Below are 26,699 nucleotides of genomic sequence, written 5' to 3'. Positions count from 1 at the left end.
GAGTTTGTAACCTTGTGGTATTCCCAGCATACACCAAAGATGATAATGTTTCTTGCATATTGATGAGGGGGGAATTGAGGGCTAATAGCGCTACACATAGCTTGTGCTTTCAAAAAGCAGTGACAGACACAGAGTGAAATATTTTTGCACAATACACAAGATTATAATGAGGCTCTCAATAACGTTGCAAACATTTACTTGGCATCTCTTTCTCCATTCATTTAAAAAGATACTTTATCAAACTGTCTCATCAACAGAAGGCCAATTCTTGCAATTCACAATATAATGCACCGACAGCGTTTGCTCTTGCCAGTCCAATTTTTGACTTCCATGGTGGACTTCACCATTCTAGCCGCTACTGGATTTTTAATTTCACACGTGTGATAATAATACCGCTAATATTGAAAACAGTTCCACAAAGGATATTCTGTGTGATGATCAATATAAAGAGAGACAAGGTGGTTCTCGAACCAAGAGTCTTGCATGCTTTCTCAACTGCCTGCTGTCACAATTACCTTTGGTGACAGAATTTTTAAAAAGGGATGGCGGTCCCAAATAGGTCATCCGAAGGTATGGGTAGTGAACACTACGCATAGTATATATTCATTTGAGACAATGTTTTTCATTCTCAGCCTATTTTAGATTTCCCCATTACTATTATACATTAAGCCAAACATGTACAAAGGCCACTTACCTTGACTCATTTATGTTCTTCTCTCCTCTTGCCAGTTTTTTACGCTGATTGTTTGATAAAACAGGTTGAAATTCATCCTCATTGTCCTTTGGCTTTCTGTAAAAATGGCCATCTCCCTGGAATATAATTTAAATGAATGATTCTATCTACAGAATTCTATCTACAATGATTTGAATCATATTGATAAGCTTTACAGCAAAATGTAAAACCTGTAAGATCAAATTTACTTGTTTTAAGGACACTTATTGGAGCTATATTCCATTTGTAATCCATACACCCAAGGCACCCCCTATTCTGTCGGTCGGACATCCGGGCTATCTCTAGTCTCGGGCCCAAACTGCATGTGGCTCACGGTTTGTTGTGAACAACAGAAACCGGCTGTGAAGGAGGCTACATACATGTAGCGATGTTGCTGGAGTGGCATTCAATTTCGGAAAAAACGACACTCAACCATGGAATTTAATTTTAAGTTTGTCAGTATATAAACGGTACATCAAGTAAGTTTCTTTCACTCTGAAGACTTAGAGACGGTTGTTTGATTCCACTGACTATTTGCGATCGAAATTTACATTAGGGGGGCCCGACACCAATGACAGAAATCATCAACAAAATCGAATCAGGGACTTGTTTTCACTCGAACATCATCAACCGGAAGTGATGTGACACGGACCGACAGAATATGGGAGACATCTTCTTCATCTCCCACACTTCATTTGTAGATTTCAAATGGAGTCACCCATTCAAGTATCCCCATTTGAAATTCACACTCCCTGTGTGGGAGATTAAAGTCATCTAGTCATGTCTTCCATAGCGGGTGTATGGATTTCAACTGAAATAGCCATTTATCACCTCAACAGTTATTTCCTGCAACAAGTAAAAAAACCATGTACAACTTTTTTATTTCTTAAGAAAATGCACATTATGCAATGAAAGCAGATGCCACTTACCTCAGAACTTCCTCCCTGAGGATCACCATTGCCAGTCTTGTTCATATTTTCTTCATCCTCAGCAGTGCCACCATCTCCCCTACCATCTTCTTGATCTGTATCTTGATTCCTGCTTCCTCCATCTGCAGCTTTGTCACCAGAGCCACCAGTGTTTGCCATCCAAGCCTGTTCTGCCAGTGTCTGCTTTGCCTTAGAAGATGAGCCACTGGTATCTCCAGGTGTACCATCAGGGTTATCATCTGCCAAGGTTGCATATGTCTTACTGGATGCTTGGTTTGATCTATCAACCTCTGTGACTGGTGAATCACCACTGATTTGGCTTGCATCTGATGATGTATGTCTCTTGTGTGTGCCATCGGTTGAATCTGAAAGGGCATCATGACCTTTTTTGTTATCTTTAGATGTTCTGCTTTGCTGATCTTCATTTGCTGAAACTAAAAGTGGAAAAAACACCTTGTTTCAAATCATTTGCCTCACAAATACAGTATTCATTTAATTGAAAAGAGAGGGAACCACTCTAATTTATCTTCTGCTAATCTAATGCTTGCTATTTTGAGGATGTTTTATAGATAAATCTTGAATGAGGAATGTCCATACAAATTATAAAACCATATTTTCATGAATTGAGCCTTGAGGTGTGCTATTAAATTTATCCTATTTTACTTTGCCTTTTGGGCTATTTAAAGATGGGTGACCTGATTGACAGCATCACCCCCACATGCACACCCCCCCCCCCCACACACACACACACACTTTTTCCTATCAAAATTAGTGAGATTTTGGCATCGAAAGAAAGCTCATATTTTTCTCATAATGCAGTGAAATTTTAGGCTAAACATAAATTCCATTTAGCTGTTATGAGTGAAAAAGTGATAGCCCTCATCCCCAATTGTGACCCCTCGGCACAACTGAGCCCGGATGTCGCCAGTGCCACTATTGAGATATGCTCCATTGAACTTAACAATAAACAATAGGAAACAAAGGATTTATTGACTGCTTTATTGATTTTTCACTACTTAAATGTCAAGTACTATAGACATGATATACATCATTTTAAAGCTAATTTCAAGCAGAATATTTTGGTTGAATATCTCAAAATGATGATTGGCTTACATCCGGGCTCAGTTGTGCCGAGGGGTCACAACTGTGGTATACCACGTGCACATATACCGCTCTATGGGCCATTGTGAACACATTTTATTGTCTACCTTAAGTTTATCAAACCCGATATTTTTTCAAACCCATAAAGAGTCTCATGAACTCATGAATGCTGTCATTGAAGTATGTTACATATACATGTAAACTATGTATGAGAATTTAGGCTAATTTCTTGATAAAACAGACAAAAATATAATGACATCAACAACACATTGTTATAAATATATTTACTATACAACCAATGTTTGACAATTAATGTAAAACTTATTACCTGCATCTTCTGATGCTTCACTCATTTCCAGATCTTCTGTTGGTGGTTTATGAATAATGTAACCCTTCTCTCCTTCCACATCCATCTTCTCATCTCCACTACCTTTATCTTGCCCTGGTTGAGAGCCTGATCCTGCAGCAGATGAATGAGACATAATCTCCACTTGCTTGTCAGTACCTGAAGGGTGATCTTTGTTGTCAGAGTCAGATGGCTGATCTTTGTTGGTAGAAAGCGTTGAGTTGTCAGTCGAACTGGTCTTAATCCCTAGAGAGTCTTGACTAGTCTGTCTACTTGAAGTTGAAGAAGCAGCTATTGTTTTCTGTTGCTCAAGTTGTCCGCCATCATTCCCATTCATCCCTGTGGGATTTTTTTCTATCTTCAGTTCCACTAGAGCAGCTGGCTGATAATTTGTAGAAGGTGGCGGTCGTAGTTTTAGAGTTGGCTGACCAGATGTTCCAGGATCAGCTTTCACTTTTACTGCTGGATTCTGAGATGAGATACTTGTTTCCATGGCAACATTTTGGTGAGGATCAGGTGGTTCTTTTTTCACATCAATTTCACTCACAAATCCTTTAGATTGATTATCTGGTGTGGATTTTGTGATGTCTTGTTTGAGTTGTCCACCACCATGCTCTGATGCCTGGACTGATGGTGGTTTAGATTCAGTAGAACTGGCACCTTGATGACATTGCTGATTCTGGGTATCCATGTAATCTGGTGGAGGAGGTGCCATTGTCTCAGGCCATGGTTGATGCAATTGTTGGCTGCCTTGGTGTCCATTCTTGTGGTAACCTGCGATAAAGAAGAAAATTGTTTGCATGAGTGCTGAAAGTTCTAAAACTACACAATTTGAGGGCCTATATCATACTGCACCTGGACATAGAAAAGTGTGGGACCTTGGGAGAGTGCCATTCCCAGAAAAATCTTTAGAACTGCAGAAAATAAATAAGATCACTGAAAAAAAAGGAATACAAAATCAAAATTCAAAACTGTAGGTTTTCAATTAACACTGTTGACACTTCAGTCACTATACTTATCCAAGAAACAGCCTGTAATACAAGTCATTTTACTTCTATACAAGGCGGTTCTTGAACCACGAGTCTCGCCTGCTTTCGTGACCGCCCGCTTTTGCGAGGAGGGCCTGGGAGGGCGAGTTAGGGCAGCGGTAGTTCCCTCGCTTTGCACCACTGAGGTCCCTGGTTCAAGCCCAGGCGCGTCCCAAGGACTCATGTGCACTTGGTTTATCCCGATTCCATGCTCGCTCTCGCAGGTTTTCTCCGGGATCTCCGGTTTCCTCCGGCTTTCAAAAAAAAAAATTGGTGATTAGTTGTTTGGTTATCAAAAACTTCCTTCACCCAATGGAATTTGGGGAGCTGCAGAGATAAATGGTGGATGTTACAATCTAAGTGCGGATAGGTTTGCGCTATTCTGGCTGCACAATGCCTAGTTGATGCGATCTGATTGTGATGATTCACCATGGCAGCGAAATTACAGCGCTTTGAACACTCCGTCATCTGTGGTAAGGCGCTATATAAATACCGAAATTTATTTTATTTATTTATTTATTTACTTTTGGTAGAGGTAAATGAATTTGGCGGTTCTCAGCTGGGCACGATTACCTGGCTGATAGTGACTGTACCCAGCAAGTTTCATGCCCATCCGATAGTTTTTACTAATTTCACCTCAGATGACCCCTGGTGACCCTGAAATGACCTTTAAAAATTTGGCTCTAAATGTTGGCTGTACTCACCAAGTTTCATGCCCATACAACAGTTTTTAGTCATTTGACCTCAGATGACCCCTGGGTGACCTTGGATGATCCCAAAATGACCTTCCAAAAATTTGACTCTAAATGATGACTGTACCCACCAAGTTTCATGCCCATATGTCAGTTTTGAGTAACTTGACCTCATTTGACCCCTGGGTGACCTTGGATTACCCCCGGAATGACCTTCCAAAAATTTGACTCTAAATTATGACTACCCACCAAGTTTCATGCCCATATGACAGTTTCTAGTGATTTGACCTCAGATGACCCCTGGGTGACCTCGAAATGACCGTTCAAAAATGTGACCCTAAATGTTGACTGTACTCACCAAGTTTCATGCCCATTCGTCCGCTTTTGGTAATTTGAACTCAGATGACCCCTGGTGACCTTGACTGTACTCACCAAGTTTCATGCCCATTCGACAGTTTTAAGTAATTTGACCTCAGATGACCCCTGGGTGACCTTGGATGACTCTGAAATGACCTTCCAAAAATTTGACTCTAAATGTTGTCAAGTTTCATGCCCATACAACAGTTTTTAGTCATTTGACCTCAGATGACCCCTGGGTGACCTTGGATGACCCCGGAATGACCTTCCAAAAATTTGACTGTAAATGTTGACTTACCTACCAAGTTTTGTGCCCATACCAGTTTCCAGTAATTTAAGCTCAGATGACCCTTGGGTGACCTTGGATGACCCTGGAAGTTTCATGACCATATACAACAGTTTTTAGTAGTTTGACCTCAGATGACCCCTTGGTGACCCCGGATGACCCCAAAATGACCTTCCAAAAATTTGGCTCTAAATGTTAACTGTACCCACCCAGTTTCATGCTCATACAGCAGTTTTTGCTAATTTGGCCTCCGATGACCCCTAGATGACCAAAACTTGTTCTGTCTGGGGTCAAGATGCACCCACCCACCAAGTTTGAGGAACATGCAACCCCTAGTCTCTGAGAAAATGGTATTTTACTTGTTACGCAAATTAGGTACTTAATTACCATATTTTGCGCTGAAAATCTAATCAGGTCGAGAACCTCTGGCCCCGTTACTCCCCACAAAGTTACGTCACTGCACCCCATACAGATCTCTAGATAATCTGTTCACAAGGTTTTTTGCTTGATATGCATCAAATACGCATAAATTAGGTACTTAATTAGCATATATTGCGCTGAAAATCTAATCAGGTCGAGAACATCTGGTCATGCTACTCCTCACCAAGTTACGTCACTTTACCCCATACGGATCTCCAGATAAACTGTTCACAAGGTATTTTGCTTATTACGCATAAATTATGCAAATTAGGTACTTAATTATCATATTTTGCGCTCAAAATCTAAACAGGTCGAGACCCTCTGGTCATGCTACCCCCTATACAGTTTCATCATCATAGCACTTACGGTTCTCAAGATAACGTGTTCACAAGCTTTTTCCGAACACACACACCCACCCCCCCTGACACACACACACCATAGTGATTACTAAGTCTCTCCCAGAACATGTTCAGGTGAGACAAAAAGTGGCTTGAGTATTTTTTAATAATTTTGATAAACTGAATGATGAAAATCTGAATTCTTTTCCAAACTCAATGACTTAAATGAAACTCTTTGACATGTTAAGGTTGGTCTGAACCCTGGAATTATGGAAACTTTTGGGCCTCATAACTGCTAAATTGTTGGTGTAAAATATATAAAAGTATACATATTTAGAATGGCAAAGACTTGATAAGTTCATCTGTGAGGTCACATTTGGGCCAAAATGCTCATTTTTGGACCGAAATCCCAAAAAACGGTTTTATTATTTTTTAAAAACTAGATAAAAATATATATGAGCCATTTTTTTATTTTTTTGAATTTTGAACAACTTCACCAAAAATATTTGAAATTTGGGCTAAAAATCAGGTTTTTTATGATTTTTTGAAAATTCAGCATTTTTTTAATCATTTTTGGTGCAAATTTTTCGAAGTTGGTCGAAATTAAAAAAAATTAAAAAACGGCTCCTAGATATTTTTATCTAGTTAATTAATAAAAAAATTTTGGCCCAAGAATTTTTTTTTATGTTGCACGACAAAAAAGTGGGCCAAAAAAACGTTTTTGGGGATTTTGGCCCAAATTTGACCTCACAGATGAACTTATCAAGTCTTTGCCATTCTAAATATGCATACTTTTATATACTTTAGACCAACAATTTAGCAGTTATGAGGCCCAAAATTTTCCATAATTCCAGGGTTCAGACCAACCTTAAGGCTATAGTTAAAGCTACCTTCAAATTAAGTTAAATCATGAAATACTTTCTAAGCCTGTATATATTAATCGTAAATATTTTTCCCTATTTTTGATTGAAAAAAGTATTTGTAAAAATGATAAAAATGTTGCAACGATTTTTAAGTATTAAAGCTGCTTCATTGTCAAAATTATTGGAAATTTCCTTTCATCAATACATGTTTTTTGGCTAATGCGCCTGGGTTATTCTTGATTATTGCTTTCATGGCTCTTTTTGCACATTGTGGGAAAAACCTCAACTCAGAAATAGATTTCAATGATATAACCATGGTAACATGTCAGTCATATCATGATAATAGCAAGCTGGAATTGTGTTTGGTGGTAAAGAGTGTAAGTAGTGGAAAGTCCCTACCTGGCTAGCTGTAAAGATTAGCACTCACAGCTTTGATGTTCTCAAAGTCATATAACATTTTTAGGGGCAGGAATAGTTACAGAAACTATGGAACGTCTCCGAGCTCCAAAATCGCTGTTCAAGTTAAGTGTTGCAGATTTGAGGTCTGATGCATTGAAGCTTTTATAGAATTGAAATAAATAAATAAAATAAATGAATAAATAAATTTTAAAAATCAAGAAAATCAAGAAAATTGCCAACCCTGGATCAAAATACAAATCAACACATACGTGATATTGATAACACTGTACATACATGTCATATGGCCTGGTACGGGATGGTCATCATAACAGAACACATCAAATGACAAACCTCAGCACAATCTACAAGGTGACACGCATTGGCGACATAAGCGCTGCAATTAAATTGCAATTTTCTTTGCTTTACCTCAGTTGTTCAGCTCAAAATTAAAAGGGGACATATCAGACAGTCAAAAATAACATTTTATGGAAAAGAAATACCGGTACAAATCTATTTTCAAGTATATAGTGTTTATATCGAAATAAAGAGTATTTTAATTTGTTTATTGCAAGCTACGGGACCTGCAGTTTCCTCCTGCTTTCAAAATCTGTGATTACAGTTGTTTGTTATGAGATTTCCTTCACCAACAGAATTTGGGGAGCTGCACAGATATTTTGTGGATGTTACACTCTAAGTGCGGATCAAGTTTGCAAAATTCAGCTGCAACAAGCCTAGTTAATATAATCTGATTCTGATGATTCACCAGTGGCAGTGAAATTACAGCACTTTGAATCCTATGGTAAAATGTGTTATAAATCCAAACTTTATTTATAATTTATTATTACTACGGAAAGACCTAATTTACTAAGACTATGTTTAAACTTCAGTATGAGATCCTTATGTGTATGTTCAGTAGCTTTCAGTATGGTCTATATAATGAGAAGTTTTAACCACATGACCAATAAGCGGCATGAGAATTTGTAGAAAAACCTGAAAGCCTTCGGAAAAACATGAAAAAACATGTCAGTGAAATTGAAATTGAGCAAACACAGCCTAAAACTAAACTGGACATAAATAAAAACATATACATTTTTTATTTCTATTATTACAATTTGCAAGTATCATGCAACATGCCAACAACAATGACTACATTTAAATTGAATCTATTTATAATATAAATGATTCATCTCATAGCTTCCACTGAGGAAATGTTCGCTGCCAAATAAATCCACATTGTATGTCAATCGCATACATGCAGATGTGATTTTAAGCTTTGTGCCAACAAATGTCTAACTTATGTAGCTCTACAAAATATGTATGACGTACATACTTTTATAAATCCTACTTCATTGGGCTATTCCAGTTAAAATCCATCCACCCCTATGGAAAACATGACCTTATTCTCCCACACAGGGGTGTGAATAGCAAATGGGGTTACCTGAATGTGTGACTCCATTTGAAATCTCCCGGGAAATCTACATCCCCCATGTGGCAGATTAAGGTTGTGTCTTCCACAGAGGGTGTATGAATTTTAACTGGAATAACCCAATTTGAATGTCAGATTGTCTTATAGAATGCTTTCACATTTTGCCATTTTCTTGTTTCGCTAAAAATAGCACATTGTTATCCCTATTTTTGTTTGTTTTTGTAATGAACTTATGTTTTGGGTTGTTCTGGTTCATAAAAATCATTGATCTGCACGGCATCTTGAACATAATTAAAAAGGTGCTGTTGTTCTTGATGCTATATCCAGGCAAAGATTTAAATAATTTACATGGTTCCCAAAGTTCACGCTTAAGCTTAAATTATGGGGTCAACTGTACCCCATAAATTGACATTTTAAAAATATGGGGTCCAGTAAAATTTTATGTCTAGCATTCCACTGGTCTCTTTTGACTTTGTCATGGGGTATAGCAGTAAAAAAAATAAAAAAAAATGGCAAAATTGATTTAAATAAAAACTAATCTGATTTAAATTTTAAACAATCTGATTTTTAAAAAAAATTTTATTAAAAAAAAAAATCATCAACCCTGCTTCAGCATGAAGTAGGTGTTGGGATTTTCGGTAATTTTGTGCCCGGGTACCGTTTATTTTTGGCGGGTACCGGCACTGAAATTTAAAAAAAAAAAAAAAAAAATTTAAGTTTTTTTTTAAAGTTTTTTTCGGTTTTGTAGTGTCCCTGGACCTAGATCTAAATGCTAGGATCATTCATGGTTGACCTAAATGGCTACCCGGGCGGGACTCGAATTCCCGGGACTCAGTCCCTACCTTAGATGAAGCCACAAACCCTGTTGGTTCCTTGGATTAATTATTATTATTTTAAAGATTTATATTGAGCACATTTCCAAAAAGACCATTGTACTTTACATGGTAAAAATACATAGTACAAGTGACATGCAATGTATTACATATCAGGCTATAAAAGAAGCATTAACAATTACAACAACAAAAATTCACTGAACCAATCCCGAAAATACCTTGTGGACAAATTTGCACATTTTTGCACAGAAACAAGTTTTCTTCTTCACTTTGAAGGGGCATTTCAGGATCCACAGCCTCATTCCCCACTTTTCTCAAAAAAAAATTGTTAGCAAAAATATTGTCAAATTTGAATTACACATGGTATACCAGAACAAACTTACAACACAGTGGCCTGTAAGGAGTAGTGTTATACAGATAATCATGCATAACTCGCAAATAGGAATTAACTGAAATTTTGGGGAAAGCTTTTTTTCGCAGATATCGAAGTCAAAAAAAGAGGATACTCCTTTAATATTATATTTGTTGTTTTGCTAAAGATTGTATAAAATTACAAGTACCGGTATTAAGAATTTCTTGTTGTTGTTGTAATTTGTCTATTACCGGTATAGAGCTGAGATATAATGTAACATCCATATAGATACCTGCAAACTGCTGTGATTGATCATGCATTCCTGGTTGTCCCCCACATGTCATACACGGATAGTTCGTTGATGATAATGCAATGCCACATTGCTGGCATTTCACTTCAAGTGATGTCATTCTCCACTGCGGCACTATAAACATACAAAAGCGACAAAAGCAGCTGATTAAATCCCGGGAGGGTACTCAAGTTTGGTTTTGGTAGGGACATGCCGCTGAGACTTTGAAAGTGGACCCATAAATATACCAATTTTTCAAGAAATTTGGACCCATTGATATACCAAAAGTCAAAATTTTCGGCCGAATTTAACCCAAATTGTCCTAGTTTTTACAAATTTTCCCAAAATTTTGGGAAAATTGTGAAAATTTTTACTAAATTAACTAAAAATTGGGCTATTTTCGAAAAAAAATTGAGTAAATTTTGAAAAAGGACCCATTCATATACCAAAATAGGCTTTGAAAAAGGGGTCATTGATATACCAAGAGGCCGAAAATGCTACCCATATTTATGCACGCCCCGTATGGTCATTTGTACTGAGAACCCCCGGATTAAATATGATACAGTAAATACATGAATTCAGGCCTGTACACACATGCAGGATTTATGGGTGCAGGACTTCCAAAAAGTGGAACTTTTTCTGAAAGAAAAGTTTTCGCACAGATTTTTTGTCAAGAGTGGACCTAAACCCCAAAATATTTGAATGCCTTGTCACCAGAAAGTGGACATATTCAAGGCAGACCATTAAAACAACATGCGCAGCTCTAAAGACAAACAATTAATTTTGTTTGGCCTAATATAGAGTCCGAAGTTTACAGTTTTCTAAAATCCATTTTCCGTGTTTTAATCCATGTTGTAAACTTTGTAAATCTGTGTTTTATGAATAAAGCTTAAAATGTATAAACCATGATATAATGTCACAATAAAGTGTTCAATATCGCGATCAATATGCTCTGATTGGAATATCCACACGGATAAAGAGGCCGACTGTTACGATGATTGGATGGATTTAGGGGGTTCATGCCTTGGTAATATACCTTTATTTCTGTATTATTAAACAGCATTTTTATCATAAAAATTAACACACACAACTCATGATTGTTTAAACATTTATTTCTCTTGTCTTTTAACAATTTTTGTCACATCATATAAAGATGTCATTTTCCGTGTTGTACCTCCGATTCCGTGATTTTTTTCTGTTTTCCGGAAAACGGAAAACTTCGGACTCTATCCTAATAGCACAAATTGTTGCAATGGTGCCCATTAGGCCAAAAAAATTGTTTGTTTGTCCACGTCCGACCGACCGTGTACTCTGGTCCCGAGAAGAATTACGCATCGCACACTAGCACAATTAAACATGAATTTACAAATGGAAACATTACATGCATAGGCTCATAATTATTGCACAGCCCCTTACCCGGGAACTACCGCCCAGTATATATCCCTCACATCCATTCTGCATTCACACATTATGATTCATCTTGTTGAAACCCAGCCGCGGATCCAGAGAGAAAAAAATACGGGGGGCGCAAAATAGGGATAAGATTTCTAGAGGGCGACGAACCATATGGCCATGAAACGGTCATCGCGTCGCGCTTGCGTGACGCATGGGGGTGTCTGAGGGGGATGTGCCCCCCTCAGAAGTGAGAAACTTTTGCAAAATGAAAACCTAATTGAAGCCATTTGGTGGACCATTTTGACACTATTAATTTGAGTTTGAAAGAGCGGAAAATGTGTGAAATAACCATGACGGCTCATTTCCCATTCGTGGACAAGTTTTCAATATTTCTGTATAAATTCAATTGCTTGCGCGACGCAGGGGGGTGTCTGAGGGGGGATGTTCCCCCCTGAGAATTGGAAAATTTTGCAAAATGAAGGACCAATTGAAGCCATTTGGTGGTCGATTTTGACACTATTGATGTGTAAAATTTTAGTTAGGGGGCTGGCATTTTCTTCGGAAGGGGGGGTCCCAAAAATACAGGGGGGATCATAGAATTTTCAGACCCAAAATAGGGGGGTTATAATTTTTTTAACACCCAAAATAGGGGGGTTATAGAATTATTACGGGCTGGTGACTCAAAATTTTTAACCTCGCAGTCAAAATTTATGCATAATCTATGCAAAATTTTTACGCTACCCACGCCGCCATCTTTACACTTACGATTAAAAATGTTAACGCGCCACGCACTTCACTTTTAAGTTTGGGCGCGCTGCGTGCCTTAGTTCCGACAGTGAATAATTTTTCTTGAGTCTGTGTAGTTGGAAGGGGGGTCATAAAATTTTTCAACCGCGATAGGGGGTCAGAAAAAAATTGCCCGCGATAGGGGGGTCATAAAAAAATTGACTCCGGTCACCGACATATTTGGGACCCCCACCCCCTTCCGAAGAAAATGCAAGCCCCCTTAGATAAAGTTCGGAAATGTGTGAAAATGAAGACCCAATCGAAGCCATTTGTGGACCATTATTCACTATTACTGTAGGCTTAATCACTAAGTTATATATCACTTAACCCTAACCCTCCTGTATACATGTACTACAAAATACTACTTGATATATGCGCTGTTCGTGCATGCATCCCACGTGGTGTGATGACGCAATCGCCCTAAGTGATATATATGCACAGTTTCGCTGGCCAGCGAAGCCCAAGACCCGTGGCAAAGTGTCGCCGATCGAGTGCTTGGCATGCGAGGGGTCTCGGTTTGGAATCCCACACAGAGCAAACAACTTCTTTCCTTCTTTTCTCTCTTTATTCTTTCCTTCTTTCCCTTCCCGTCGCCAAAAAGCCCTTAGGCGGTTAGGGTTAGAACAATATAGGCCTAAAGTGTACGGGTGTCCGAAACAAAAGCGAAAACGGCCAATTGTTTACGCATGTACGATTGTACGTAGGCTAGGGGTGTCTGGGGGGAATTTTGCAAAATGAAGGTCCACTTGAAGCCATTTGGTGCATCAGTTTTACACCATTTATATCATTGCTTTAAACAAAAAAAAAGGGCCCAAACTCAATTTGCAAAATTTTAAATGTTGCACTGACCATGCTGACATTTTGTAAGACTTGAGACACACAATTAGGCCTACTAAAGCATACATGGATTGATGTCAGCATTGACTCTGTGTTACTATAATACTGAGCTTGAGCTTTATATCAGCGGGCTCGCAGTACTATGATTTGCACATGCTTTTAGGCCGAGGACCTGCCTTCAAGCAATGCCTAAAATAATCACAGGCCTAGGCCTATCCTACGCCTTCGATCGACCCGACTGTGCAGTTTTTAGGCACGGGCCGCCTACTGTGCAATTCTCTCTCTTTTTCTTTTTTCTCTCTTTTCTCCTTTTCTTTCTCTCCTTTCCCTTTCACCAGGGGGCCACTCATATAAAAACGCCCCATCTTTCCTATTCTTTTGCGCCCCCTCCGCCCCCCCCTCTGGATCCGCATATATACAGATAAGCAACATGGATTTAGGGCAAATCATTTCCTGTGAAACGCAGCTTATCCAAACTGTCCATGATCTTGCCCTATCTCTTCAAAACAAACAACAAACAGATCTCATAATGGATTTTAGTAAAGCATTTGATTGCATTCCACATAACAGACTTTTACTAAAACTCCAGAACTATGGCATCACTGGTAACATCCATACATGGATTAAAATTTTCTTGACACACCGCAAACAGTGTGTGGTTCTAGGTGGTGAGTACTCAGACTCGGGATAAAAGTACAATCTGGAGTCCCACAAGGGACAGTGGTAGGTCCATTACTGTTTTTAATATACTTGAATGACCTGCCGGACAACATATCATCCTCCATACGCTTATTTGCGGACGACTGTGTAGTCTACCTTAATATAGCATCCACCTCTGACACAGTTAAGCTACAACATGATCTCCAAACCCGGGTCTCCAAACTCTTGACCAATGGCAGCACACTTGGCAAATGTCAACGTCGAGAAGTGCTTCCTGGTAAGAATCACACACAAAAAGAAACCCATAGAGATAGAATACACACTGGGAGACTCTACTTTGCAAGAAACAAAAAGCCACAACTACCTTGGGGTAGAGATCACAAATGATCTTAAGTGGGCCAAACATATTATTAACAACATCACAGCCAAAGCCAACAGGTCCTTGGGTTTCATACGAAGAAACCTTGTGTCATGCCCCCAAGACCTGAAGGCCATCGCATACACTACACTGGTCAGACCGCTATTGGAATACTCCTCCATTGTTTGGGACACACACGTATTGGAGCAAATAAAGAAAATTGAGTCTCTTCAGAGAAGAGCAGCGCAGTTTGTGAAAAATGATTACAGCAGAGAGAGTAGTCCAAGTAGCATGATCTCAACATTGGGTTTGGATTCTCTCGAACAGAGGAAGAAGGTAGCAAGGGTAACCATGATGCATAAGATCGCCAATGGACAGGCTGCCATCCCTGAAAGAACGTTTCTGCAGCCGGAACGGCCGTACCAAACATCATGTCATCACAGCAACGGGCTTACCAACGACTAACCGGAATCAAAGACTGCTGGGTACATTCCTACTTTCCAAAAACAATAAAGGACTGGAATAAACTCCCAGCCCCCAACGAAATCATAACCATCGAGTCAATTCAAGAAAGAAGTCACAAATCACTACAATACTCCACACTCAACATACATGTAGCATTGTCATCGCTTCACGCAGCGCGCCGCACACCATTTTTCCCTGAGACCATAATACGGTATTATGGTCTCAGATTTTTCCTTCTCGCTTGGCCCTAATAAGGCGTTGAGAAGTATCCTACTTGAACTTGAACTTAGTCTAGATTAAAACGCCAAATTTTCAAGCAAAAATGCAGCTAAACTATGACTTACCTCTTTCTCAAAGATATCTGCAATCAATCCTAGGTTCCATAGGTGATAGGTCTGTACGTTGATAGCCACACCAGGCGATTTATGCAGTACATGTACCAACCATACAAGACAAGACAAGGTGTATAAACTGTCACGGTGTAATTCGTAAACACGATAAAGCGCGTATAGCCTAGTATTGCATAGGAAGCAGGGAATACTCAACTAAATTTCATGATTAAACTGCTGAAACGCCCTTGAGACGATGCCAGATACGCAATTTTTGCTACTATTTCATGATTCAACTGTTGAAACACCCTTGATACGATGCCAGGTACGCAATTTTGTTGCATTGTTTCACTGCCGGAAATGTGACACACGTGGGAAATTCCCAATGCCGCAATATCAAAATGAAAGCTTACGCTGTGCATAATTTACGTATGGAAGTTTATACATTGTTTATTACCGATTTACTAAAATTGACACGTAAATCCAGGACACTGCCTGACACTGCTCTGACCAATATTGTTAGATGGCGCTATCCAGGTCATGGTCACAAGTTTTCAAGTTGTTCAAGTTTTTTTATTGTTCAAAAACCGTACAAATTAAGGTATACGAACATATTTACAAAACATATGTACAGTAACAACAGTGTGATTTTTAAAGTATTAAAATAAACATTCTTACAGTTTTGTATACAAAATTACAACTCAATGAAAGGAAAATATATTTTAAGATGTTACATTTGAACATCCCTTATAATTAAAACATTTGCTTGAATCAAAAATATTTGATTGCCACTCTTGAACAAAACTATCGTTTAGGATTTGAGAAACCTTAATTTTCAACCAACACTTATTTACACCATAACCTTGAGTCATCCAGACAAATCCAAGACCAATATTATTTAAAATAGATTTGCATTCTGGATCCAATTACAATTAAGAATGTGATTTTGACATGATTTGAGCATAACTCTATAAACAATTGAAGATAGCTTTCAGTTATTACCCTATCTTGAACCAATATTGAATCATTCTTGAATTATTAATTACAACGGATAATGGTTTGCGGCCCGAGTTCACCATAAATCATATTTGAAGGAGTGTATTTTTTAACTTTTAAAAGAATTTTACAAAATTTCCAGTGCAACCTTTCAACTAAATCGATATTTGAGAATCCCCAAACCTCACAGCCATACAGCATGATTGGTACAACAACTGAGTCAAAAGTTTAAGCTGAATATCAATATCCAGATTCATTGATCTGCCCTTTTAAGGATAACAAACATTGCTCTACTTGCAATATTATGAAGGTACTTGATTGCTACATTAAAGGAACCATTGTAATTAAATTTTATACCCAAGTAAACATAATGATCAACTACTTCCAAAACATGATTATTGAAGGTGATAACCGGTTTGTTTCTGATTTTACCTCTGGAAAAAACTAAAACTTTAGATTTAGAAGCATTTATTTGCAAGCCTGAAACCTTACAATACTCATTCATACCATTAATTGCAAGCTGCAGTTGCTTTTCATTTTCTGAAAGAATAATTGTATCATGCATATAATAAAACAAATAAATTTAAAAATAAAGATGCATTTTCTTCATTCGGTAATGAATGAGCACTTTCCTTGAAATTCGGTAACCCATCATAATTAGTTGACATGAATGATTCCAAATCACTTAGAAAAATTGAAAAAGAAGGGGGATAAGTTTTCTCCTTGTCTAATCCCAGACATACAGGGTGTCCCAGAATGATTTGTACCGTGTTTGCAAAAATAACTAAAAATAGAAGACGGGCAGTGTATCTATTTTTGATACATGCATTATAATGCTGGACATGTCTCCTACTTATTCTGTGAATTTCAGCACGCTACCTTTATTTGTTTTGGCGTGGCATGCAATAATGTAAAATCAATGAAAACTGCTTTTCATTTTCAGCGCAAACGACTCGCATACCCTTGAAAATGGCACGATACGATTAAATAAAGAACGTGGGATGTTTGGCACAGCATTTCGACGACAACTACTGTTGGGGTTGGGCCTTAGAGCTTGCCAGACAGCTGCAATCTTCGCTCTAGTTCTTACAGTCTTACGAGCACCTGAAGCTTCACTCTGCCGATTCCTGACAGTTCTGTGCTCGTCAAACTTCTTTACGTTATACACTATCGCTCCTTTGACTGGAACGCGTGCTCGCGGAAATCGTCTAATGAATCTTCTTTGCGTCTCAACATAGCTGCCGGTTTGCCAGTAAGTTTTTGAAAGGAATCTACGCTGCTGCACAATAAATTGAGGAGCCATCTTTTCTGTACCACAACCAGTTCGACCTCTGCCAGCATTTCAAATTACATGGACCTCACACCACAATAACTAAAACTACCGCCAAAGAGAGAATGGGATTAGGCCGCAAATCCTTAATTCCATGTAATGATTGCTTCGTAACGTCATAAATAATAGATAGATATCGGCTATTTAGTGGAAATATGAACAGGGCACAACTAAAATACCTGCATAACCTTTTCCAAATAACTTTGTGCTGAACGGTTAGTAATGTTACAGATTTTCAAAATAGGTTGCGTTGTCAAAACTTAGAATTCACCATTTTTACGCAATCTTCTATAACTTCTACTAGAAACGTACAATTTTTAAAATCTAAAAAATCTGAGAAAGCTAAATATATGTAAAACTTAAAATGTAAAACAATATGAACATTTAACATGCCCTTCATACCTAAAAAATTCCATCTTTCCCGGTACAGATCATTCTGGGACACCCTGTACAATTAAAATAAGATGATTTGGTACCATTTATCTTGATACATGATTTTGCATGCTTATACAAATTGTGAACAACAGTTTTCCATGTACATTATAATTCACAAGCTTTTTCCCATAATTTCAGTCTATCACCATTGTCAAAAGCCTTACTATAATCAATAAATGCACAATACAGTCTCTTTTTTTTGACCTAAATAAAAATCCAGTAATAATTTGAAAGTAAAAATATGATCAACAGTAGAGAACCCTTCCCTAAAACCTGCTTGCTCAGGACCAATGATATCATATTTATCAGCAAATTTAGTTAATATCTGATTAATAATTGATGTAAACAGCTTTCCAAAACAACTTAAAATGGTGATGCCTCTATAATTATCGGCATCTTTCCTATCACCCTTATTTTTATATAGAGGGATAATAAAACCATTGAGCCAACTTTGAGGCACAATTCCTTTGTCTAAAATCAAATTGAATAACTTCACATAAACATCAATAAGGATATGACTAGTTGATTTAAGGAATTCATTCAAAATCTGATCATCACCACATGCTTTGTTATTTTTAAGTTTACTAATACAATCCAATAATTCTTCCAATATTGGATTGTATTACTAATACAATCCAATATTTCTTCCAATATTGGATTATATTCTTCCGTGGGTCCTGGTCCTGGCCAAGAGCAGGAGATCATCGAATCGATGGTCTATGGGTGTGCTAACCCCATTTAACAGCCCGAAAAGGTTGACCCATTTTTTTTTTTTCTTCGATGGTGGTGCGTCAGATCTTTGGAACTGTCGGGATTCTAGAATTCTGACGGGTCAAAAGTTGGAATGCAAGATTCTCGAAAATGTTCCCCCAAAACGGGCTTTTAAAATGTAGGTATTTTATTCTAATAAATGGCAACATTATTCCTTTGACCGATTTGTAGTACAATACAAAAAAGAAGAAAACAATCACTCGGCGTGGTTTTATACGGGGCGCACATTTGAAAAAAACCCGACATGGAACGCGTTTTTGATCTTATGAACATGGTGCGTAAAAAGGATTTAAACGAAGGATTTTCAAATTTATTCTAAAAATTTGTATAGCTGGGAGAGTTAAAGCGAAATTAGAATGAAGAAGAGTATAAAGGGGAAGGCATGCAAGGAGAAATGCAGGGGTGAAATAAAACAGTGGTGAAAAATAAAGAGGAAAGCAAGCTGGAAGTGCGCTTCTACAAGCCATATACCAGGCAAAAGGCTATGTGACCTTTAACTCAATTCATGGAACACCAAACTCCGTCCCTGAGACCCGGCCATGAAACATCTCTGGGACCCTAATACCATCTTCGGAACCTGTTAGCCCACATCTGGTTCACCATACCCAATGCCCAGTACCCCTTACTCAGTTCCTGGTACCCATTTCTCCAACACTGGTACCCCTAACTCAATCCCCAGTCACCCATATCCTATCCCTTGGACCTCAAACACGCGTCACGATCATGCGACCTCTAACCCCATTCCTGGACCCATGACCGGTCATCTCTGAAACCCCAAGCCCCTTCACCGGGACCTATAACCCGTTACCCTGTCCTCAGTACCCCTAGCCCTTCCTCAGTGCACCTAACGCTGTCCCCGGTACCCATTATCCAAACCCTGGGACCCTTTACTCCATCCCAGTACCCCTCACCCTATCCAATATTTTTCAAATTGACCCTTCAGATTGTGAATTTATTGGTACAGTAGGCATTGTTTTAGGTGCCCTAACACCAACCATGGGACTCTCCCCATTCCTGGAACCCCTAATCTCATCCCCCGAACCCCTAACCCTGTCCTTGGTACCCCAAACCACATTGCTGACACCCCTAATGTCACCCCTGGAACCTAGCACCTTCACCTGGATCCATAAACTGTTGTCCCTGTGACCTTCGGTACCCTTCAAGTTACTAGTACTCTTTTATACCCCATCCCTGGTATCCCTAACTCCATCCCTAGAAACCATTAAAAATTCCATCCCCCGGGACCCATAAACCATTTCTGGGACCACTCGGTACCTTTTACCCTGTTCTCAATACCCCTCAATACCTCTCAATGTCTGGCCAATGCCATGTCCTGGGGGGTCTTCCTGTTTGAAGGTGTACAGGAAGGTGCAACGGTTTGGGGTACCTTTTTCAGCGATTTTGGTATATCGATGGGTGGGTTTTCAGTGGAGACCAGTGCAACCAACTGGGCACATTTGGGCAAAATTGTCCTTAAAAAAAGAACCACGTTACCCCCTGCTGCCATGTGCTTATGGATGTAGTAATACAGCCTGTAGCCCAAACTAGCACCACCAACTGTTCTCGTATAACGGATACCCGTATGAGCCAAGAAAACGTTTTTGATACATTTTCTGTGGCACTTTAAAATAATATACGAAATATACGGGGGGGTAAGGGTGTGGGGGTGTTGTGTGCATTAAGTATGGGATTTGTGTGTGTTATTATTTTAATATTCGTGTCACATGTCCAATCTCATATGTTACCAGATTGATGTAGGCTTATTGTATGTTTGAAGGAAATAAATTGATTTCGGTGGCCATTTTGAATTTGTAAATCATTAATATTGGTGCTACTGCATGCCAAAACTACTATAACAAGCCTAAAACAATCACTACTGTGCCAATAAAATCACATTGGGAAGGGGCAGTTTGACAAATATTGGAAATATTTTGCCAAAATGGGCACCATTTTGAAAAACAAGATGGCCGCCTTCTGCTGCATCTGGATTTTTGTAAACATGTATAAATATGTTACTTGGGACCCAAACAACATGCTAGGATAGGTGGCACATTGTCTTCATCAAAAGGCCACGGGCCTTAAAAACTGGGTAGTTTGCTGCCCGACTACAGATAAGATTCCAAAATATGATTTTGTAATGAAGTTGCGATTTATTAATATTATATGTTTAAATTTTCACGATGACACTATCAAGTCCTTCGTGGTCGAGCGGTCTAAGGCGCTGGTCATATGGTATACGTGATAGCGGCGCAGTGCAGCGTGGGTTCGAGCCCCGCCTCTGCCTAATTAAATTTCCTTCTATTCTATTTTTTTAATTTCATATTATGTTCCCGGATTATGTTAGGGAAATGTGGCTGGGAGAATGTATGTATGGCGAAGAGTGGTGTGGCCAAATACCTGGTGTTCCGGCGACGATCAAACCCGTTGCACACCGAAGCAGTTTAAAAGCAGCCTTACCTCATGGCGTATACATGCTCACACAGAGAGAGAGAGGTCAATTACCAGGCTATTGTCAGTAGCCTTAGTCGGATGTCCCTCCATGTGTGGCTGTGGATTCAATCTACCATGGCGATTTCTGCCATGAAGATATCGGGGCGATGACACTGTGCGTTGTTTGCATGATGCATCGCTTAGTAATCGTGGTTATTGGCATATGATCACAAGTCATTCATTGCTATCTCAATATATTTTGCTAATTGAGTCATTTAAATTATCACGTTTATTTTTCTAATGAGACAAATTAATTCAATAACAAAATGCTACATACTAGAATTAAGGAGTCGTGGATTTCTTGAATTATACCAATTCGTTTCCAGCCGAATTCTTGCATCAAACAAATTATAGGTGTACTTAATGAAGCCCATGAGTAGTCAAGTTCGGTAGAAGTATGGATATCTTTGTCTGTCAAGGACTAATGACGAGGCATATGGGGAAAACTGGCAAATAAAATAGTCAGATTATTTTAATATCAGCTTGCGATTTGTTTTAATATATACAAGGACATTTATCAAGCGCTTTTTAACCAAAAGGGATTCAAAGCACCAATCAAAAGAGTTTTCTTGTAATCTCCAATCAATAGATACAAAGCACCAATCAATAGAGTTTTCTTGTAATCTCCAATCAATAGAATTTTCTTGCAATCTCCAATCAATAGAATTTTCTTGTAATCTCCAATCACTGAGGCGGGAATTAGCAAAGCGGAAAAATGACAGCGCCGACGGACGTCATGTATCCTGAAAACTGAAAACGATTATAAGAACACTCTATAGAATTTCACAAGACACAACCCATGCAAGGTCATGTCTGGATGTGACGTCAGTCACGATCAAGTCCACTTTGGAATTGCAAGGATCACACACGAAAAGTGATCCACAATTTGCCGGAAATGTGATAAAACGCCATAATAATTACCAAACATGAATTCCTTTTTCAATCTCTCTTTGTTTAAAATACACTGCCTGAAACTACATCAGAATCTTAATGAACTTATACACGTGAACTACACGGACAAAGACCTTGACAATAATACGTAACGAATTTGATGAGACAAAGTGCGTAATGGTGTCTCCAACAGATATTACATATATTTTAAGTCGCGGGTAAAAAGTATTTCAAAAAAGGGCGCACATTTGAATTGATGTGATGGGATTCAATTTTATTCAATATCTATGCCAACCAACAGATCGTTCTACGGTTTCACGATTTTAAATTACCATCCAATATAAATATGGTCCGAGAAGGCATTGAGACAAAGAGCATGCATGTGAAATGTTCTGAAGGTTAACGATCGAGATGATTGAAGTGAATAGAACAAATTAAGTATGAGGTAATAATGTAAATTAAATCAAATCATTGTATAAATAAATCGTCTTCATTCAATCTTCTATACTTGTCAACTTTCAACAAGACACTGCTTTATGAAGTAAAGTAATCCAAAAAATTAAAGTACCAGTTGTGTTCACCCATGTATATCCTAAATAAAGACAAGTATGTCAAAAATTAAAACAAGCAGCCAATACCGGTACTCTTTAGCTCTGATTTAAGACCTTACGTGTTGAAATTGGTTGCGAATAAAGAAACGGTGATCTAAAACCTAATGAAAAAACGAAATCAAAAGTTGCACTTTTGTGTTCTATCAATGAAAGCACGAGGCTAGTTTTAACGTGCTAATCAATGGAAGTGCGGCGCTAGTTCTCTTAGGGCTTGCAATGCAGCAGCAAACTGAGGTCTTAAATTCGAGCTATCCACAGATGCAGCTATTGCCTACTGGTTCCAATTATGACATATGTGATGCGATCAAGCAAAATCAGTCGGAACTCGGCAATATTAAATTTTCATTTTCTTACAAGATAGTAAGAGGCATTTACAAAGCTGCATTTTGCAGAAAACCCCATTGAATTTTAACAACCAGTTCCAAAGATATGAGCAATTAAAGAGTTTCCAAAACGATAGGAAAGAAAAGGAAACATTACCTTTGTTTGGCTATATCTCAAAATCGATATTTGCGAGTTCCGACTGATTTTGCTTGATCGCATCACATATCTGTTTTTGTTTAGGATATACAGGGAGTGAACATAATTGGTACCTTATTTTTTCGGTTTACTGTATTGATTTGTACACAAAGCGTTCTTGAACAAGAACACTAGCGCCGTGCTTCCATTGATTAGTACGTTACTAGCGTCGTGCTTTCATTGATTAGTACACAAAAGTACAACTTTTGGTTTCGTTTCCTCCTTACATTTTAGATCACAGTTTCTTTAATTCTCAACCAATGAGGTCTTAAATCAGAGCTTAAAAGTACAGGTATTGGCTGCATGTTTAAATTTTGACATAATTATCTTTATGAAGGATATACAGGGTGAACACAACTGGTACCTTAATTTTGCGGCTTACTGTAGGGCGTGCAATGGAGCAAACGGCAACTTTTAAATTTGCATCTACCTTGCGTTTTTCGATCGTCGTGTCTTTATTTCTTGAACAATTTCGACGAATGAGGTCTTAAATTCGAGCTAAAAGATGCAGCTATTGGCTGCTTGTTCCAATTATGACATATCTGTCTTTGTTTACGATATACAGGGGGTAAACATAACTGGTACCTTAATTCTTTTGCTTACTGTATATGAAATGAACTTTTACACATTCATTTCATTCGGCTACAAAGTTTCTCCATGTACTACGATCTGAAGCCAAAGTGGCAATGACATCTGGCAGTAGAAAGTTGTCGAAATCCCCCAACAGTTTTTGCACATAAGACAAGTAGGATGTTCTTTGCCTTCCATGCATTACCATGTAGTGGGGTGTAGAGAGCATATCTTCTGCATGGTTCATCTTCCTGCATCCTCAGGATATGTCCCAGGAATCATAGTTGTCGTGATCTGACAGAGTTGATAAGAGGCACAGTGTTGGTGATGGTATAGACCCTTTCATTACTAACATGGTCAGTGCGCTTGATGTTCAGCATTATCCTGTAACATGATGTACCAAAAGCGTTGATCTTATTTTCCATGTCGGCAGATATCACCCAGGACTCGCAGCCATAGAGCAATACTGTAACACAAGTGGTGTGAAACAGCTTGACTTTTGTTGCAACAGTGATTGTTGGACTTCTCCACAGGTGCTCCAGTTTCCAAAATGCATACCAAGCAAGCGCCTTCCGTCTAGAGAGGTCACTGGTGCTAGAGCCCATCATGGAACCAAGATATTTGAAATCAGTGACATACTTGATGGATTCTCCGTATACTTGGAGTTGATGGTCATGTACTCAGTTTTGGGAACACTGATGATGAGACCCAGGCTTTCTGCTGCAGCCGCTGTTCTGGTCAGCTGTGCCTGTGCCCGCGGGATGGAAGATTCAAGCAAGGCAATATCATCAGCGAAATCCAAGTCGTTCAAAACCTTGGCAGGATAACGCCTGGAGCGACGCGGGTGTGTTTCAACGCCACTGTTAGTCCCCTCGGTAGCCATCGTCATCAAATAGTCAATGAGAACAATGAATAGGAATGGGGCTAGAACATCCCCCTGCAATACTCCAGTAGTCACTAGGAAGGATCCGAGATGTTGCCATCTACCAATACGGCACTTTGCGAATTTGTATACAGTACACGTATTGCCTTTACGATGCTCTCTGGGATACCATAGTGCCGCAAAACAGAAAACATCATCTTCCTGTTGATTGAATCAAAGGCTTTCTTGAAGTCAATGAATGTTATAGTTAGTGGAAGTTGGTAACTATGGAAAGCCTCCATGATTCTACGGAGGATATGCGTTTGCTGTGCACAGCTTCTGCCTGGTCTAAATCCGGCCTGGTTACTTCTTATTACAGGATCAACATGGTCCCTAATTCTATTCAGTAGGATCCTATTATACACCTTAGCTGCAACTGACATCAGTGTGATTCCTCTATAGTTGTTCATGAGGCTGAGGTCTCCTTTCTTTGAAGGGGAACAATAACATTGGTAATCCACTGTTCCGGTGGCGTAAGCTTTGTAAAAACTTCTACACAGAATTTATGGATGATGTCTACCATAGCTTCACCACCACCCTGAAGTGCCTCGGTGGTAATCGCACAGTCCAGACCAGCAGCTTTGTTTGTTTTCATTGCTTGAATGGCTTTTCTTGTCTCTTCCAAGGTAGGGGGATCAGCACAAATAGGCAAGTCCTGGTCGGCAGGTGGTGGGAGATCAGATGTTGGTGATCCATTGTCATTGTTCAGCAAGGCACAGAAGTAGTCCTTCCACTCAGCAAGTAGTTCTTTGTCACTTGAGGGGATTGTCCCATCTCTCTTCTTCACATTGGGATTTGATCTCTTCTTCTTCCCAGAGATGTCATGGATTATTTTCCATGTGGTGTTGTAATTGCCATTTTCATTTGCTACTTGCAGGTCTTCCATCTGCCTGTGTATAGAGGCAAGTTCATCAGCCCTATATGACTCGTTGAGCTGGGTGTTGAGCTTTCTCCACACTTCTCTGGCGTGGCGAGTTCTAACAAGTAGATATGTCTTCTTGGCTGCATCTCTTTCTGATCTCAACTTGAGGGTCTTGTCTGTCACCCAACTTGGCATTCCACAAGGGCTACATTTTCCAACAACCTTTTCTGCGACTTCTTCTACTGCTTTCTCAAACATTTCATACCTCTCGGAAATTGGTGACTGGTTGTTGTCATCACACTGGAGGACCTGGAATCTGTTTGAAAGTTCAATCTGGAAACGGTTCTTAGTAGGAGCATGAAGCAGCTTCTTCCAGTTGTACTTAGGCCTCTTACAAGGTTTACCTTTGGTGGTTCGGAGACTTGTGTGCAGTCGTATGCTGAGTATTCGATGGTCTGAATCCAGCTCTACAGAGTTATAAGCTCTGCAATTGCGCAGGGAATTAACCCACTTGCTGTTGACAAGGATAGTATAGTATATTTTATTCACACACAAATCGTGGCCCTGAGGCCAAATTACAAGTGGTTTACAATATTAAAAACAATTAAACATTAAAAGATACAGTATATAAATATTAACAAGGAAAAATACAGCAACTGCTGTTGATAGAAAATAAAATATTGCACTTATTCAAGACATCATTCAACAACATTATAAATACACACCATTAAAAGGCTAAAATTGGCTCAATATTACATATTTAAAAAAGTCAGAATATGCAAAACAGTTCAGGGCACTTAGTTATTCAATAAATTGATAAAGTATGGAATAGCGCTGTTTTTGAAACGATCGGTCCTTGCATAAAGTTGAGAGATATGATTTGCATTGCGAAGGACCCTGCCATGACTCTCCAGTCTGGTAGGAGGGATGAGATCTTTTGTTCGGATAGAAGTAGAAAGCCCTTCGGCCAACTTACGACAATGGTCCTCCCTCCTATCAGCTAGAGAGTCTAGCTGGCACAGATTAAGAGCGTTGTCATAACCATCATACAATTTGCCCAGAACTATTTTGCAAGCTCTTTTTTGCAGCTGCTCCAAAGTA

At 38.9% G+C, this 26,699-nt stretch overlaps 2 protein-coding genes across 2 annotated transcripts in view; one reads left to right on the top strand and one right to left on the bottom strand.

The window, feature by feature from the left end:
• LOC140150119 (E3 ubiquitin-protein ligase rnf213-alpha-like) overlaps positions 1–15,350 on the bottom strand; it is a 45,142-nt gene extending 29,792 nt beyond the window's left edge. The window contains exons 1-5 of the mRNA XM_072172122.1: positions 15,217–15,350; positions 10,375–10,506; positions 3,071–3,862; positions 1,642–2,075; positions 695–810 (exon numbers count right to left, since the gene is read on the bottom strand). Coding sequence (XP_072028223.1) covers positions 695–810; positions 1,642–2,075; positions 3,071–3,862; positions 10,375–10,492 — 1,460 coding nt within the window. The 5' untranslated portion in view covers positions 10,493–10,506; positions 15,217–15,350. The remainder of the gene's footprint in view (positions 1–694; positions 811–1,641; positions 2,076–3,070; positions 3,863–10,374; positions 10,507–15,216) is intronic.
• Positions 14,282–14,872, top strand: LOC140150118 (uncharacterized). The gene has a single exon (XM_072172121.1). The coding sequence runs from the start codon at positions 14,282–14,284 to the stop codon at positions 14,870–14,872; it is 591 nt and encodes a 196-aa protein (XP_072028222.1).
• Positions 15,351–26,699: the final 11,349 nt, after the last annotated feature.

The sequence above is a fragment of the Amphiura filiformis genome, chromosome 4 (assembly GCF_039555335.1).
Source record: "Amphiura filiformis chromosome 4, Afil_fr2py, whole genome shotgun sequence".
Lineage (NCBI taxonomy): Eukaryota > Metazoa > Echinodermata > Ophiuroidea > Amphilepidida > Amphiuridae > Amphiura > Amphiura filiformis.
The sequence above is the reverse complement of the archived record's forward strand: the minus strand, read 5'-3'. Positions and strand labels throughout refer to the sequence as shown.

Coding starts and splice junctions, on each gene's coding strand:
- LOC140150118 (XM_072172121.1), top strand. CDS start 14,282: ATGGCAGCACACTTGGCAAATGTCAACGTCGAGAAGTGCTTCCTGGTA.